Source organism: Salmo salar, chromosome ssa28, assembly GCF_905237065.1.
Source record: "Salmo salar chromosome ssa28, Ssal_v3.1, whole genome shotgun sequence".
Taxonomy (NCBI): Eukaryota; Metazoa; Chordata; class Actinopteri; order Salmoniformes; family Salmonidae; genus Salmo; species Salmo salar.
Genome location: NC_059469.1, coordinates 5845436 through 5863961, shown reverse-complemented (window position 1 = coordinate 5863961; position 18526 = coordinate 5845436). Strand labels below are relative to the sequence as shown.

General features: G+C 41.1%; 1 protein-coding gene across 2 annotated transcripts in view; it reads right to left on the bottom strand.

Moving 5' to 3' along the window:
* Nucleotides 1-18526, bottom strand: part of LOC106589364 (glutamate receptor ionotropic, delta-1) — a 453450-nt gene that overhangs the window by 41376 nt on the left and 393548 nt on the right. For both annotated transcript variants that reach the window (XM_014179241.2, XM_014179240.2), the window contains exons 9-12: nt 9374-9475; nt 9000-9197; nt 8492-8828; nt 4220-4358 (exon numbers count right to left, since the gene is read on the bottom strand). In XM_014179241.2, the coding sequence (XP_014034716.1) occupies nt 4220-4358; nt 8492-8828; nt 9000-9197; nt 9374-9475 (776 nt within the window). The remainder of the gene's footprint in view (nt 1-4219; nt 4359-8491; nt 8829-8999; nt 9198-9373; nt 9476-18526) is intronic.

Genomic DNA, 18526 nt, shown 5'->3' with positions numbered 1-18526 from the left:
TGAAGCAATCAACCCCCCCCCCTTCTCTCTCTCCCCATTAGAGGTTACTTTAAAATCAATCAATTATTCAGTTAAATGTTTTGCATTCTCAACACATGTATTCAAAATGTGAATAAGAAATACACTGTGGGCTGCCAGACAAATTACCCACTGGACATTGTGAGCATCTTTGTGGTGGCTGCCTGGGTTGCGAATACAAATGAGGTTTGAACAAGGTTGGTTAGATCTACATAATCCACTGATCAAGGATAAGAGGGAACAGAGAGAACAAAGCTGCAAAAATCAGGATGAAAAGATAATTATGACTTCGATGCCTCACCAGCTTTTGGTTTTTGGATGCCTAAAATGTTCTTGTTTTATCTTTTGCCTCTGTCACTTGACACCTTCTCAAATATATTGCACCCACTTCACAGAACTTACGAGCACTTGTTTCAATAAATGGACAACAAAATCTAAAGTCATTAATTGATTAAACCATTACTCAAAGTTTGGAGTACAAAACCTCTCAAATGACATATGACACTAAATTCACACACTCTCAAACGCTGCGTTAGTGTGTGAACGTGAATGCACACGTGTGTTTTTACATGAGTGGGGGCTTTTTATTTATTTTTTATTTCACCTTTATTTAACCAGGTAGGCTAGTTGAGAACAAGTTCTCATTTACAACTGCGACCTGGACAAAAATAAAGCAAAGCAGTTCGACACATACAACAACACAGAGTTACACATGGAATAAACAAACATGCAGTCAATAATACAGTAGAAAAAGTCTATCTACAGTGTGTGCAAAGGAGGTAAGATAAGGGAGGTAAAGGCAATAAATAGGCCATGGTGGTTGAAGTAATTACAATATACCAATTTAAACACTGGAGTGATTGATGTGCCGAAGATGAATGTGCAAGTAGAGCTACTGGGGTGCAAAGGAGCAACTCATGGGACTACTCATGATGCCACAGGCTAATGCACATGCATCACTATTAACACCTGGTAAAAGCTTCCACTGGTTGTACTGTAGCTTCTAATCTAAAAAGTGCAACGGGAGAACCTTCAGAAAGAGGCTCATAGGTGTGGGATGGGAATCATGCGTCCAATGTCCTTTCCAATATACACAGTGGGTATCATAAGTATTCAGCCCCCCTTCAGATTGTGTTAAGTTACAAAGTGGGATTGAAATATACTCAATTGTGATTGTTTTAGAATTGATCGACACAAAATACTCAGTGACAAGAAAATTCTACAACCTTCTACAAATGAATACAAATTAAATAACTAAAATAAAGTTGTTGCGTAAGTATTTACCCCCATTTGCTTAGGCAAGCCTAAATTAGTTCAGGAGTAACATTTGACTTAACAAATCACATACTGTAATAAGATACATGGACTCACTCTGTGTAAAATAATAGGGGTTGACCTGATTTTTGAATGACTACCCCTTCCTCTGTCCCCCATACATACATCAGTAAGGTCTCTCAGTCAAGTATTGCATTTCAAGCACAGATTCAACTACAAAGAATAGGTAGCATTCTGAAAGCTTCATATAGGCCAGTGATTGGTAGATGGGTAACAATAAAAAAAAATCTGACATTGAATATCTCTATAAGCATGATAAAGATAATAATTATGCTGTGGATGATGGAATAAACCGTCAAGACACATCAAAGATACAGTTGTCCATCTGAACTGAAGTGCAGGACAGGAAGGAAACTGCTTTTAGGATGTCGCACATGAGGCCAATGGCTGTTATGGGAGAACACTGAGGATGGAACACTGTGGATAGCGACACATTAATGACCTAATTGACAGAGTGAATAGAAGAATACAAATGTACAGAACAAAAATATTCCAAAACATGCATCATGTATGTAACAAGGCACTAAAGTAATACTGGGGGGGGGGGATCACGGCAATCACGGCAAAGGAATAGACTTTTTGGTCTAAATGCAAAGCCTCATGTTTTGGGAAAATCCAACACAACACATGACTAAGCAACTACCTCCTTATTTTCAAGCATGTGGTGTCTGCATCATGGTATCGGTATGCTTAACATCGGCAAAGACTGGGGAGTTGTTCAGGATAAAAAGAAACAGGATTGAGGTACGCACAGGCAAAATCCTGGAGGAAAACCTGCTTCAGTCTGCTTTACACCAGACACTGCGAGAGGAATTCACTTTTCAGCAGGACAATAACCTACAACACAAGGCCAAGTTGCTTGCGAAGAAGATAGTGAATGTTTCTGAGTGGCCAAGTTACAGTTTTGACATAAATCTGCTTGAAAATCTATGGCGAGACTTGAAAATTGCTGTCTACCATGATCCCTTGACAGAGTTTGAAGAATTTTGAAAAGAATAACGGGCAAATATTGCACAATCAAGGTGTGCAAAGCTTTTAGAGACTTACCCAAGAACACAGCTGTAACCACTGTGTTTCTAAATATTGACTCAGGCGGGTGAACACCTATCTAATCAAAGTATATTAGTGTTTTATTTTTCATGAATCTTATAAGTTTCCTGACACTTTGACATTACAGAGTATTTTCTGTAGATTGTTGACAAAAAAGTACAAATTTTACTACATTTTAGTCCCACTTTGTAACACAATAAAATCTGAAGTAATCCATGGGAGGTGAATACTTATGATTGGCACTGTTTCCAGTATCTACCCGTTCCACTAGCTATCCACAACCACTACCTACCCTTTCCACTAACTCTGGGTCAGGTTGACATAAATCCACAGCGACAGTTGCAAGAGCCCAGTGTCTGATTCAGCCATGGTTTCCACTGACAGGAGTAGGATGAATGATCAGAATGGCTATAAATAAAGAGCCTCTCCCAACAGCAGCATCAACAGAATGGCTAGAGCTCTGTCTCTGTAACATAGTGTACCAAGAATACAGACAGAAACAATGTTCTGAAAACATCTTCAAAGATTATCTTAAATAAGCATCACACTCTTATGCCGCCCCCCCCGCAAACATAAAAGCTTGCACTTGTCTTTTCCTAGTACCACAGACTTTGCTGTTAACTACTATACTGAGGAAAAATGGAGTTACTACGAGTGCAATATGTGGCTGTCTCACCTAACCATTTCGGAGACCACTACACGGTGGCACTCTTTTTCACACACCATTTGCACAACATCAGCATAATCACATACAATCGGACATCAAAGCCACAGTGCCCGAGCAAATATACATTGTGCGGGGATAAGCGGCGGATAACATTTGCAGATCCGAAGGCAAACAAAGATGGGATGGTAATCTTGAAAGATCCAACCTCATGCCTCCATGTGTACATGTGTCTGTGTATTTGTGAGCAGGATGGCAATGTAGGCACATCATTATTAAACATGGATTCTACTGGACGATGCCATGATGTTTGTCTGGCATTTCAAACAGTTGGCATATGCCAGCGTTGTGGAATATCACCTTCAGAAGGAAGATGCTGTATTAGATGCTACCGAACACTGCAATAATGCATTAGACATGTCAAGTCATGTTCAGTGAAACATTTTGTGGATGACACTGTGGAGATGTACTGTACTATATGTTCTGCCGCCCATGTTGCTACAGGATGAATGCTCTGCATTACAGCTCTGGTTAATAAAGAAGCATTAAACCTAACGCGTTGTTGCATTAAGTATAAGTTTAATTTGTATTTTCTCTTTATAATGATGAACGGGAACTGTTACTGGTAGTTTTCTGAAAACTGTACTGTGATTTTAATAACAAATAAAATAAAATAAACATTGATTAAGGATTTTGTCTTAACATTAACGCTTCCATTTTCGTTTAAACTTTTAAACGTTCACATCCCTAATATACCTGTAAGTAGATTGGAAATTCAACAGAAAGTTTTTCTTCATTCAACATAACACCCTAGATTCATAATAGTCTGTTGTGAGGCTTTACGAACATCTACTGTTTTACAGTGCATACTACACTGACCACTCACAATGCTTGACCCCCATAAAACACTGACTGACAGCACTGTTGTGAAAACCTTACTCTATGTACTGCCGACAACAAAAGCCAATGAACTCCCCTCTGGATGTTCTTTCTAGTCCCTTAGTGAAGACAGAACATTAGCCAGTCCCACAGCGGGGAGAGCCAAAGTCGTCATTCATGATTTGATCACCCGGGTTAACAATACCTTGACACTTTAATGCAGGAGGGGATCAAATTGAGTCATGGTGTGGAGAGTGGCGAGGAGTGACCTACCGTACGTTGTTGTCCATGCGGGAGACGGTGAGGTAGGCTGCCAGGTTGGCCGTGTAGGAGGAACATACGATGAGGGTGAAGAGCCACCAGCTGCCCATGACAATCCTCAGGGCCACAGAGCTCACCACACTGTCCCCTCCTATAGAGGGAGAGAAAGGACATGTCAATATCCCGACTGGGTGGAAGATAGAGCATCTACAGTTATGAGGTTTCTAATAGGTTGAGGAGGAACAAGTAGCTGGTAACGTGGGTGGATGTATATAGAAAATGCTGTGACAGGAAAGGTTAATAAGGATTGGTGAATGGTTGAGGTCTGTTCACCGTCCCATAACACATTTGCTTGACAATATACTGTACTAAGAAAACAGAATATCTGGACCAAATCCAGATCATGCAAGAGTGATCAACTTCAAAGGCTCCATAACTTGAAGAAATTTGGTTTGGGAAATAATTTTACCGATATGATTCATGTGCAACATGCTAACCCTGTTGGTACGGTGTCTACTAATGGTATACACTCACGTCCGTTCCCTATTTTTGGAGGATGTAGACAAGGGGACGGCCTATCCCAAACGATATTAATTCTGTCGCTAGAGCCTTTAGCACTACATCTAAGGCAGAATGTAATTGCGTAGCCTATACGAATTTAAATCTTCCTCTCATATCATATCACTATATATGCGGATGATATTCTCCTATATGTGTCACATATCAGAGTGGATTTTTACGTTCCCGTCCAGAGGTTTTTTGTCTGCTATTTCTTCTCATCTTCAACTACTATAGCAGAAAGATCTTTCAATGGTTAAAACATGGGTATATTATTTGGCTGTCTATGATGAGGCTGTTGGAGGGGAGGGGACAGCGTGGTGATGAAGCTACTGCATCTCAGTGCTAGAGTCATCACTACAGACCCTGGTTCGATTCCAGGCTGTATCACAACTGGCTGTGATTGGGATTCCCATAGGGCCACGCACAATTGGCCCAGCGTCATCCGGGTTAGGGTTTGGCTGGGGTAGGCCGTCATTGGAAATAAGAATTTGTTCTTAACTGACTTGCCTAGTAAAATAAAGGTTAAATTAAAAAAAATAACTAATAAAAGTATTGATTGGGAGAATGTCTGGGAAAATATATTTTACTCATCAATGAACCCAAAACATAAATTAATTAATTTTAAACTTTGTCATAGATCGTACTGGAAACAATTTGTATGATTTTATGCAAAACAGGCTCAAAGCCCATACTGTGACCTAACCTCAATACACTTGCTACATACAAAAAATATGATATGGGATTGTCCTGAGGTTTATGAGTTTTGGAGGAAAGTCTTGTATATTCTCTCTGACATGATTGATGAAACTGTAACCCTTGAACCAATTCCGCTGTTGCTTAATGATGATACAGGTATGCAGGTGAATGAGAAACAGTGAAAAGTTTGGCTGGCTGGGTTGACTGCTGCCAAAAAAAATGTTGTTCAGCGCTGGTTGCCATCACATGACCTTCATACAGTATGAGGAAATGGCTAGCATACTTTCAGGACGTTATTATGTTGGAGTTATGCACTGCCCGTATGAATAAAGCCAGTCCTAGCATTTTGGAAACATGGAAAGCAGGCGCCTCAGAAATCTCTAAACTGTTGGATATGATGTAGGTGTGTGATGTAAAATGCTTACTTGATGGTGTTATTTTAGCAAATGACTTCGCTGTGTGTATTCTAGTGAAGTGCGTGTGGTTTATTTTAATTTGATTTAAAACCTTTTTTTAATACATTTTTTAAATATATATTATGGGTTGGTGATAGGGTAGGGCCGCCAGAGGTATGTGACCCAATGAAAAACAATTGTTCACAAAAAAAAGGTTCCATAACTTTCAAGGAAAAATGGGGTTATAACGAACCATTGTTTTCCCATACAGTAAAAAGTGTCCACTTGAAATAGTGTCCAGTAGCGAAGGACCAACAGGACAGAGGCTTAAAAGGGTTCAATGGGCTCTCCGCCAGGAGGTAATAGATGAAGCTGGGGGTTCAACAGGACTTGCTGACACACTCATTTAGTCCTTTTGCCAGTCTTGGATTCCAACCAACATATCCTATCTTTTCTTCATTCAAAGGCACCTTAACTGTGCTCTTGTGAGCTTAACAAGCTTGAAATGCAATCACTATGTTACATGGACTGTATACTAGAGTTCTCAGCCTGAACCTGACGGAACCCGACGGCCCGGCCCGGGCTTGTTTTTTTAAAGCATGTTTGATTAGGAATCAATTCACTTATAAGACCTGGCCGGCCTCAAATTCTGTGAATTGAATCGGGTCGGTTTCGGGCTTGCCGTGCTGTGTTAAGAAAAATACTGTGTGTCCTTTACGCCTACTCCGTCTCTCTCTCAGCTGCAGCAGCCACTAGAGGCGCCAGGATTCCAATATTGGCTGGGCCAGAGAAATCTGTGGCCATGACAAACTTTCTTTTCAGATTTTTTTCAGTTTTTCCAATTGCGATATGAATAGGGTGGAGTGCACTCGGGAGAATGATGATGCACAAGACCATGACATGCAGCGCATCTCAGTATCAGGAGAAGCCCATATTCCAATGGCATCTGTTAACCCCGGTACACCCTAACAAAATACACCCTATGACTGTCTTGCTAATGTGCCTTGCTGGACCTTGTAAACTATCAAAAGTAGACCCTTAACTGATCCAATTGTTTTCCTAATCAAACTTGCATTCAAAACACAGGGCTTTTGAGTAATTTATTCAAATGGATGCTTGGCAGAAAATGTAGTTATTTATTTATTGCTTAATTTTTCAAGGCTTCTTTATTTCATTTCAAAATAAAAATACTTGATTGTATTTAAAGTTATGAATGACTCGTGCTGTGTAATGATGTAATGATTGATTGATTATATTGAAGTAGGCTAAGTTACGTTAAGACAGATAAAACAGGACGCGCTCTTACAGCTCGATGGTGGATAAATTAAGGCTAATACAGGAGTCAATAGCAAAATAAGACACTTGATTTACGCTACATTATTTCATGCTATATGCTTCTGATCAGTGATAGATGAGCAAACAAATAAATCAGCTACCACCTTCACTTGCACAGCCGGAAATCAATTAACCAAATATACAGACGGAGATTCAGTAAAACAAAATCACATTGATTGATTATCAGACAAGTCAGAGGCTTTCGGTTGAGAGTTGGACAGCCTACTACGCGACTGAAGTGCAAAATCCACTTGTTAAACTACATAACATGATAGCATTATGTTCTGATCAGCTAATATATGAGCAAACTAGAATAAAGATGATCATGAGCACTCACCTCAACTTACGCTAACATTTCCCAACCTAATTCTTAACAAATATCCAAACGGAGATCCAGTGAAAAAAAATCGGACATTGATTGATTTATCAAGACAAGTCCACCACTTGTCTCAAAGCAGCGCGGCGGTGCTGTCCCAATCAAAACGGTGCTGAAATCATAATCTAGGTGACCACACATGACTTGCTTTAAATTAGTATTACGGTTGGATATGACTTGGGGAGTTTCAGTATAAGCAAGAATTTGATAAATGCCTTCAATTGCATAAGTTTACTTCATACCAATATGTTCGTAATTCAGTCAATCATAACTAAGAGTTTTCCACTCTGCGCTTTTTCTTGGCCCAAGGGCTTTCTCCTCGTCTCCTCACTCCGCTGCCGCCCACCTCCGCCGCATTATTCTCAACACCAGTTTAAATCAATATACTGTGTTCTAGAAATCTGTAATTTTTTTGGGTGTTCGGGCTCATTTAATTTCTGTGATGATGTACCGGGCCTGGGTTCGGGCTTCAGCTCACCGGGCTTGAGTTGGACCGAGCTCAAATGTTCAGGTCCAATGAGAACTCTACTGTACAAATGTGTGTGACATGTATGAGACAGCAACATAGGTTCAGAAACAGCTGTGTGGACTTTTTCACCCTATATGCAACTTTATGGATGGCATTGTAATGCATAGGATCACTTTCATTACCTAAATCGGCTTAGATGTTTATCCGTGCATTAGAAAGTAGAAACATCTTATGATAATTAGTTCATAAATAGTCACAGGATATTTTGAATGAATCATGCATTTTTAAATGTTGCCCACAAATAACACATACAGTACAAGCACATTAACATTTTATGTTTCCCATTAAATATTTGATGCATACAAATTACATCATTCGTTTTCTACTATAAAATGGCCTATGTTGCCTTAGATAAAAGCTAAATGAGTATATAGGAGAGTTGTAAGTCCTACCTTGCTGTACAAAGGCTCCATAGACTATCCAGATAGCACTGTACAGGGAGTTGGACGCCTGTGTGGCGGGCTGCTGGTGTGGCCCTGGAGGATTCTGGGTCCTCAGTGACTGCATCCTGCTTAGCAGGAAGATGAGAACTCCCACCACGGGGATGGCTGCAGCGATACACCCCCACACGGCCAGGTCAAACGGAGCGAACAGTGAGAAGATGTTGATCTTCTCCTCTGGTTTCCTCAGCAAGATCCCCACAGAGTAGTCCATGTAGCGCTTACTGAAGTCCACCGCACTCTCCCGTTCTGGAGTGATGGTAATGGCTGACACGGCCAGGTCAGCTCTCTACGGGGACAGACAGAGAAGAATTATAGCAAACGTCCCCCGGTCAGTCAGGGATGAGTTGGGACTGAAACCATGTTGAAACTGTGTTGGTTAGTGGTCTCAAATGGCATTCTTTCCCTGAGGGTAATATGGCAGGTTGGAAGGTTACACGGGCCATATAGAAAGCCTTACTTTGTTTATAAGCTCCCCGATCATTCCATTCCAGGAGCCATTAGGCAGCTGCGAGCCGTACTTGCTGTCGGCCACCTGGTAGATCTCATACTTGAAGCCCAGGATCTTGGCCAAGGCGTCGAGCACGTCGATGGAGAAGCCTTTGTACCGCTTGGGTTGACCAAGGATGTTCTCAGCCACCATGACGAAGGGATCCTCCTATACCAAATCAAACACAATATCACATCTAAAAGTTTACAACATGAATTCAGGTGCATGTGCTGAATCAGATACTTATGTTTTCAGCAGCAGTGTTCCACACATGCGGAACCCCACAGATCATGTTCACAATTCACAGCACATGGGTGGTAACACAGTCACAAGTTGTTCCTTACCAGTAGTGTTACTACTTTGACCGTCACTCCTTGCATGCCGTTCTCAATGCGACTCTCCTTCAAGCTCCCATTCAGACCATGGACTGAGTCCCACGTAGCCAGCTAAGAGAGAGAAGAGAGAGACAGAGTGATCGAGACTTTCATAAATGTGTGTCGATAGCAAGTGTTCAATTATGTTTTTCTCAGAAAAGAGAGCAATCTCTCCATGGCCTAGTTCTATCTTTCAGGCTGTCAATCACACAGAATTACCCACCAAAATCCATCTCCACCAGACACCTTTTGATATGCCAACCAAAGAAAAGCTGATATTGAAGCCTCTTAAAGACTCCACAGTAATTAATTTTGTAATATGAAAAGGGCATCGTCGACTACTAATTTCATACATTTACATGTTTTTTGAATTTGGCCGGTGAGTGATAGAAGGAGGAAAAAACGGTTACCTTGGTAACAGCTGACTGAGGTAGAGCCATGCTAATGCACAGAGTTATAGTTCAAAGTTAAAGAAGAAAAAATTAAATAAACATATTTCCCTCTCTTGATCTACGCTACAGTGTGTGTGTGTGTGGTGTGTGTCCTACAACCATGTTTGATCCTGGTGAGAAATCTGCTTTGCTCAGGTGGCCTACTGCAGTCCACCGACAAGGCTGCTTCATTGATTACTTGATATGACATTTGTGTTTCTGACAGCATGGCCAGGTGGACAAGTCCTCTGGCTGAAATTAAACACAAACAGAGAGGATTGGGCTCACTGGTCAAACCGTTCGGTCAGTTGAATCTGAACAGACCACCTCCATACAATGGGTATACCAAACATTAGGAACACCTTCCTGATATTGAGTTGGCACCTACTACCATACACCGTTCAAACACAAATCTTTTGTCTTGCCAATTCACCCTCTGAATGGCACACATACGCAATCCATCTCTCAATTGTCTCAAGGCTTAAAAATCATTATTTAACCTGTCTCTTCCCCTTCATCTTCACTGATTGAAGTGGATTTAACAAGTGACATCAATAAGGGATCATAGCTTTCACCTGGATTTACCTGGTCAGTCTATGTCATGGAAAGAGCAGAGTTCTTAATGTTTTGTACACTCGGTGTATGTGTGTCATGGATACCAGATTATCTTATCATGGCTTACCTACAGTACTAAGAGGTCCATTCACAGGTTGTGCGTGTGTGTGTGTGTGTGTGTGTGTGTGTGTGTGTGTGTGTGTGTGTGTGTGTGTGTGTGTGTGTGTGTGTGTGTGTGTGTGTGTGTGTGTGTGTGTGTGTGTTTGTATGCGTGAATGTGTGTGTGACCCATTGCCACAGCAATAACAGCTGATTAAACTCATATCATTTTATGAACAATTTCACACAATGATGTGACACACATTCAAAAATCAATAAACACAATAAAACGGTTCACTTTCATTTGAAAGAATGCTTACACATGACCTGATTTCGAAGATTAACCCTCAGATTTAATAACAGTTCATTTCCAACTTAATCTTCAGCCTAACGTCATTATTACGTTATTAAACGTACCACGTAGGATAATTGTTATTTTACAGGACTACCAAGCATAGAGGCATGCAGTACACAAACGTAAACAAGCATAGGGAGATACAAACACACACACTGTCACGGCTGTCTGAAGAATGGGACCAAAGCGCAGCGTGTGTACTGTTCCACATTTTATTTCAACTGTCAAACTATGCAAGACATACAAATAAACTCATAAACAACACAACAAACCGTGACGAAGCGGTGCAACATACACTTACTCAAAATACAATCTCCCACAAACCCAGGTGGGAAAAACAACTACTTAAGTATGATCTCCAATTAGAGACAACAATGACCTCTAATTGGAGATTATCCCCCCCAAAAAACATAGAAATACAGAAACAAGAACATGACAACATAGAAAATCTAAACTAGACAACCCCGTCACGCCCTGACCTACTCTACCATAGAAAATAAAAGCTTCTATGGTCAGGACGTGACACATACACTCAGTTATAAGCCCTATGCATGCAGTCACTCTACAGATGTTTACTGAACTACACCCAGTGTACAACACATTGACATCAATTACATAGGCTGACCAGAGGAATCCAGGTGAAAGCTATGATCCCATGTCAATGTCACTTTAATCCACTTCAATCAGTGTAGATGAAGAGGGGGAGACAGGTTCAAGAAGGATTTTTAAGCCTTGAAACAATTGAGACCTGGATTGTGTATGTATGCCATTCAGAGGGTGAATGGGCAAGGCAAAATATTTAAGTGCCTTTTGAAGGGGTTATGGTAGTAGCTGCCAGGAACACTGCTGTACACTGTATCAAGCATGCTCCACCACCCAAAGGACATCCAGCCAACTTGACACAATTGTGGGAAGCATTGGAAGCAACATTGGCCAGTATTCCTGTGGAACACTTTCAACACCTTTTAGAGTCCATGCCCAGACAAATGGAGGCTTTTCTGAGGCCAAAAGGGGTGGCAACTCAATATTAGGAAGGTTTTTCTTAATGTTTTGTACACTCAGTGTATATTACAGCACAATATTTACAGTTTATTAGCTACACCACCCCGTTCACAAAAATGTATCGCTCCTACATACATGTGGCCGTGGCTTCTTAAATAAAGCAAGCAGACAGGCATCGAGGCATTCAGTTAGAATGGGCAAAACGAGTGACCTAAGCAATTTTGAGCGTGGAATGATCATCGGTACCAGGCGCAACGGATCCAGTACCTCAGAAACGGCTGCCCACCTGGGCTTTTCACGTATGACTGTGTCTAGGGTTTACCTAGAATGGTGCTACAAACAAAAAATATCCAGTCAGCGGCAGTCCTTTGGGCGAAAACAGCTCGTTGATGAGAGAGGTCGAAGGAGAATGGCAAGAATCGTGCAAGCTAACAAGCAGAACGACATCTCGGAACGCACGACTCGTTGATCCTTGTCACGGATGGGAATAATTCAGGCTGTTCTGGAGGTGAAGAGGGGGTTCGACCTGGTACTAGATGGGTGTACCTAATAAACTAGCAGGTGAGTGTATATTGCCAACAATTTCACCAGTCAGTGAAAACATCGCCATGTGTGTGTGTATCATCATGGTAACCATCTTAAATGTAAAGGGTTCTATGCTTTCTTCACATACTAATGTACTCCTTTTCAGCAGGATGAATGTGCCTGAGCTACTGTAGCCCCACAGGCATATAAAGAAAGGCTAACTAGGAAAATATTCCAGCTGTCCTCTTGCTGATCTCTAAGTCATTAGGGATTTATGTACATTTAGGGCCTACAGCAGTACCAAACACCATGGAATTGTTAAAACCATACTTAAGATGTCGAAACTACTATGTCAACTAATGAAACTATAGCCTACTACTGTACCTCTGTGATTATGATTAATTTCTTTCTTTAATTAATTGAAACAATTACTTTCCAAGCCAGAGGCACAGGGAAAATGATACACTAAATCAGCTGCCTTTTTAAAGTGTATCACATTTTGAGTGATTCACTTTACAAATGTGTTATTGGCACTGTATGCCCTGCAGTCACATTGCAAACTGCAACGTATTCATCAAAGGAAGTAAGTTTTCTTGAAGAACAAATACATGGATCTCAGTAGACAGAAATAGCAAAACACCTATAGAAAATCATAGAGAAATCAGTGGCTCTGAAGCCTACTGCTTTAAACCCGTGGCAGTCTCACAGCATAAAGTCAATATCTACTACAACCCCAGACTCAAAGTCAGGCCTCAACCACAATGAAGGCCTCATAGTAACAGTAGTGAGGAAGCAGCATAAATCATCAAATCCGATCGCATGGGTTACTTTTCAATGGAGTTTCATATATGGCTTTCATTGTGACCCACCATGTTGAACTTTATAATCTTTATCGACCCGGGTACATGTCAATCCTGCACATGAATGGACCATGGTTTCTGCCTCGGGAAGGTAACTCAACTGTGATGTCGTGTCAAACTCTAGCCTCTCTAGGGTAGGGGGCAGTATTTGCACGGCCGGATAAAAAACGTACCCGATTTAATCTGATTATTACTACAGCCCAGAAACTAGAATATGCATATAATTGTTTGATTTGGATAGAAAACACCCTAACGTTTCTAAAACTGTTTGAATGGTGTCTGTATAACAGAACTCATATGGCAGGCAAAAACCTGAGAAGATTCCTTACAGGAAGTGCCCTCTCTGACCATTTCTTGGCCTTCTACACTCTCTTTATTGAAAGCTGAGGATCTCTGCTGTAATGTGACACTTCCTACGGCTCCCATAGGCTCTCAGAAGGCGGCAGAACGGTGAATGATGACTCTGGTGTCCCAGGCTGAAAAACAGTAGCGCATTTGGATAGTGGTCGATCAGAGAACAATGAGACTGGGGGCGCGTGCACGAGCCGACACCATGTTTTTAATTTTTTCGTCTTTGAACGAAAACAGGGTTTCCCGGTCGGAATATTATCGCTTTTTTACGAAAAAAATCGTATAAAAATTGATTTTAAACAGCGGTTGACATGCTTCGAAGTACGGTAATGGAATATTTAGAATTTTTTTGTCACCCTTCGGATAGTGTCTTGAACGCACGAACAAAACAGAGGATATTTGAACATAACTATGGATTATTTTGAACCAAACCAACATTTGTTATTGAAGTAGAAGGCCTGGGAGTGCATTCTGACGAAGAACAGCAAAGGTAAACCAATTTTTCTTATAGTAAATCTGAATTTGGTGAGGGCCAAACTTGGTGGGTGTCAAAATAGCTAGCCCGTGATGGCGAGCTATCTACTCAGAATATTGCAAAATGTGCTTTTGCCGAAAAGCTATTTTAAAATCGGACATAGCGATTGCATAAAGGAGTTCTGTATCTATAATTCTTTAAATAATTGTTATGTTTTTTGTGAACGTTTATCGTGAGTAATTTAGTAAATTCACCGGAAGTTTGCGGTGGGTATGCTAGTTCTGAACGTCACATGCTAATGTAAAAAGCTGGTTTTTGATATAAATATGAACTTGATTGAACAAAACATGCATGTATTGTATAACATAATGTCCTAGGAGTGTCATCTGATGAAGATCATCAAAGGTTAGTGCTGCATTTAGCTGTGGTTTGGGTTTATGTGACATTATATGCTAGCTTGAAAAATGGGTGTCTGATTATTTCTGGCTGGGTACTCTGCTGACATAATCTAATGTTTTGCTTTCGTTGTAAAGCCTTTTTGAAATCGGACAGTGTGGTTAGATTAAAGAGAGTCTTTAAAATGGTGTAAAATAGTCATATGTTTGAGAAATTGAAGTAATAGCATTTCTAAGGTATTTGAATATCGCACCACGGGATTCCACTGGCGCGATTTCGTCCCACATACCCTAGAGAGGCTAGGGTTCTAACAGCTGTTTGAACAGAAATCCTGATGAACTCTGTGCACATAATCTAGAATCTCAGAAATGTGTAAAGGACAGAATATCATTTCATAATGTACCCTTATGTTTTAAGATGAAAGTCAGTTCCGCTAGCTTTTCCAGTGCCAATTGCTTAGTGGTCAATGGTCATCATTAGCCCCTAGCATTGTACTTGACACCACTGACTCTCAGTATGGCCATGAGAGTACTATTTCCTGTTCTACAGGAAGTCCCATATCCTCCTATTGTATGGGAGCGCTCTGTTTTCTTTTTCTTTTCCTTTTAAAGGAATGGGGGAGTCCCACTACTCACATATTTTTAGTTTTATTGGATAGGACAGAGGTTGATAGGAAATATAAAGGAGAGTGTGCTAAATTAACAATGGGCTGGACTGGAACGCATGCTGATATGTGATCTGGAGGCAGCGGCTTAAGGCGTCCGCATGCTTCCAAGCCGAAACAGTTCGGTAGAGTTTGTGCATATATTATGACGACATTGTGATGCTTTTGTTTGTTTTGGACTTCGATTTTTTTGGTTGTTCGAGCACACACATTTTTTTCTGGAGACAAGCCGAAGTTTGGAACCCGAAGTTTATGCCCCTTCGTTGGTGATTGGTCAACAGTAGGGATTCTTCAATAAAGTCTTTGATGTCATTTACCGAACTGAAGCATGCTGACGCCTTTAGACTGCTACCCTAGTCCACAGGGAACACTTTCTGATCAGCAGCCTGCTCAGACATACAGCCCAGACAATCAATCAATCAATCAATCAATCAATCAAATGTATCAAATATAAAGCCCTTTTTAAATCAGAAGTTGTCATGAAGTACTTATAATGTGGCTAGGAAAAACTCCCTAGAAAGGCAGGAACCTAGGAAGAAACCTAGATAGGAACTAGGCTCTGAGGGATGGAAGCGCATCCTGTTCTCAAGGTGGACAGCTCAATGGTGTGTCTATGCATCGCCAAGCATGCGCTTCCATCCCTCTTCCCTTTCTAAAAACGTCAGGACTCTCAGTCAACTGTGACGTTGCTTTGAGTGGGCGACGGAGCTAAATGCCCCGCTTGCCTCCACTTCACACCTGCTGTGCCCGTTCCGAATACATGTCCTTTCACAGAAATGATCTAAAAACTGCTCGAGGCTGAGAGGATACTGGTGTGACTATCTGTCAGGATAGCTGAACCCCACGTCAATGTATCACACACCCGCTGGCCAATTTTTCCCGGATGATCAAAATTACATTGAGGTTTTGATGGATTACTGCTATGACAGAGAAGATAGTCTGGATGAATGTGTAAAACGATTTCATAAAACGAAAGGGGGAGTTATGAATATATTTGAATTGTTAGAAGACAGAAAATCACTCGATTTTTAATTAATAGTTAATGGAAATAGACAGGCTAAGTAAGTGTTGGTCATACTATGTTTGTTTACAAGAAACTAACCGGTAGTGAATGATTAAATGCTTCCCTTAGCCATGTGGCAGCGCTGCTTAAGTGTGCATCATCAGGTCCAATGTGGCTCAACTCAGTCATGCTCTGAGTCTAGGCGGAGAGAGAAAAGCACAACCATTTAATTGATGTTCTCTTCCATCAATGTTCATAAACCCCCAGCCTTCTCTAACAATGTAATCAGGCAGGGCACCTTAATTTCTAGCTATAGAAAGTATAGGCTTAAAGAGGAACATCAACTCCACTCTCCACTTCTTTGGAAAGCATACAGAAACTACTCTGAGAATACAAAGAATATACTGTTGATGAAATGGTGTATTCGTGTTGAATCCTCTCCTGTGTATTTCATTATTATACTGTCTCTGATCTTTGAGTCTCCCCAGGAAGTGAAATCTCTGGAGACAGTTCAAAGAAAAGCATTGCCAACTAAGTGTAATTAGCGTGTGGCAAGAATTGAAATTATTAGAACGCTGGTGGTGCTTTGTTCATTTAAATGCAGGCGGGGGAGGAAAAATAACAATACTGCCACCATCAATAGATGTGGCTTAGGTGCGCTGTTTATTTTTCTCTAATTACCGCAGCACCAATTGTTGCAGATTTAAATTTATCAGAGATATTCAATATCACATCTATTACATTGAATTTAAACTAATTATCAGGCTCTCGTTTATTTTTCACATTTTCAGACCTAGCTCAACTCATCAAGAAATCACAAAATATTATTAGGGACTAACAGTGAAAAGCAAAATCAACAATATCCCCATGTCATTATTTTGCATATATTACTTGGGATTTCTGAATAGCAAATTGTTATTGTTAGAGATTTAAATGATCACGAAAGCCCTGCTTTTTCTTCTCCTTTGAAATGCACTCATTTCAGAACGACTTCTATTCAGTCAAATCCCATTATGTTCCAAATGACTGTGTAATTCAGCTCTGCTCCAGAAAAGAGATGCACATCTACCTGTATGTTTTGGTTGTTGGTGGGCAGAGCTGCCACTGTAACAAGCCTATCTGGCTTCAGAGCCAGCAGGATCCCTGTAAATCTTATCAAAGCTGTGCTACAAGGCGATAAGCCCTTTTCATATTTGAAATAGCCCACTGATGGATCCCTATCTCCGTTTCGCCATTGAAAATCCAAGACACCTATGTACAGAGACCGTCTAACACACTTGTGCCTCCCATCACTTTCTCCCCCTTTCCTTTAACCCCAATCAAAAACGTTATCGCTGTGTCAAACGAACGGAGATTACACCTCTCTGTCCTGGTTGAGATCTAATCAACAGGCCTAGAACCACCGGTGGAATCCACTCTTGCTCTGTGGCTGAGCCATGTTGTTTTGTACTATCTCTCCCAGTAGGGACTCCCCACAATGCAGACAAAAGGCAACACCGACCTATCTGCCTCATACAGCTCTAGTACACCACACTGCATTGTACCTGCTAGCCTAGTCGCTTCAAAGCACGTAGTTGCGTGATGTGAATGATACTTGCAGCACTAAAGATAAAATCACTTTGGCTGCACGCAATACTTGACTCGCGCTGTTAGCCTACCAGTGACATCATGGCTTAATTTTTCAACAGATAAATATTGTCTGTTTCTCAAAAATGCATACTACCGTGCTCGGAGCATGCAAATCGGAGCACGGGAGGGTCGGAGTATGAGTCCAAATCAAAGTATGCGAAACGGAACACGGAGGACACTTCTCGAATGCGTACTCCATTTGTACATATTTTGAAGCATGCATCCATGCAAGCTTCAACGGAAAGTATGCAAAGAAATATGATGCAGCCACGTAAAAATGACAAACATTTTCTTGAGCTGGAGCGAGACTGTTGTAGATTATTTTTGCCTGTATAACTAGCTAGCTGGCTAGCTAGCTAGATCACAATTCACATATATCTGTCACACCCTGATCTGTTTCACCTGTCTTTGTGCTTGTCTCCACCCCCCTCCAGGTGTCACCCATCTTCCCCATTATCCCCAGTGTATTCATACCTGTGTTCTCTGTCTGTTGCCATTTCATTTTGTTCATCAAGCCTACCAGCGTTTTCCCCTTGCTCATGTATTTTTCTAGTTCCTGTTTTCTAGTTTTCCCCGGTTTTGACCATTCTGCCTGCCCTGACCCTGCCTGCCATTCTGTACCTTGTCACACCACCCTGGATTATTGACCTCTGCCTGCCCTGACCCCGAGACTGCCTGCCGTTCTGTACCTTATGTACTCTAATTACTGACCTCTGCCTGCCCTTGACCTGTCATTTTGCCCTGTTCTAGTAATAAACTTGTGTTACTTCGACACTGT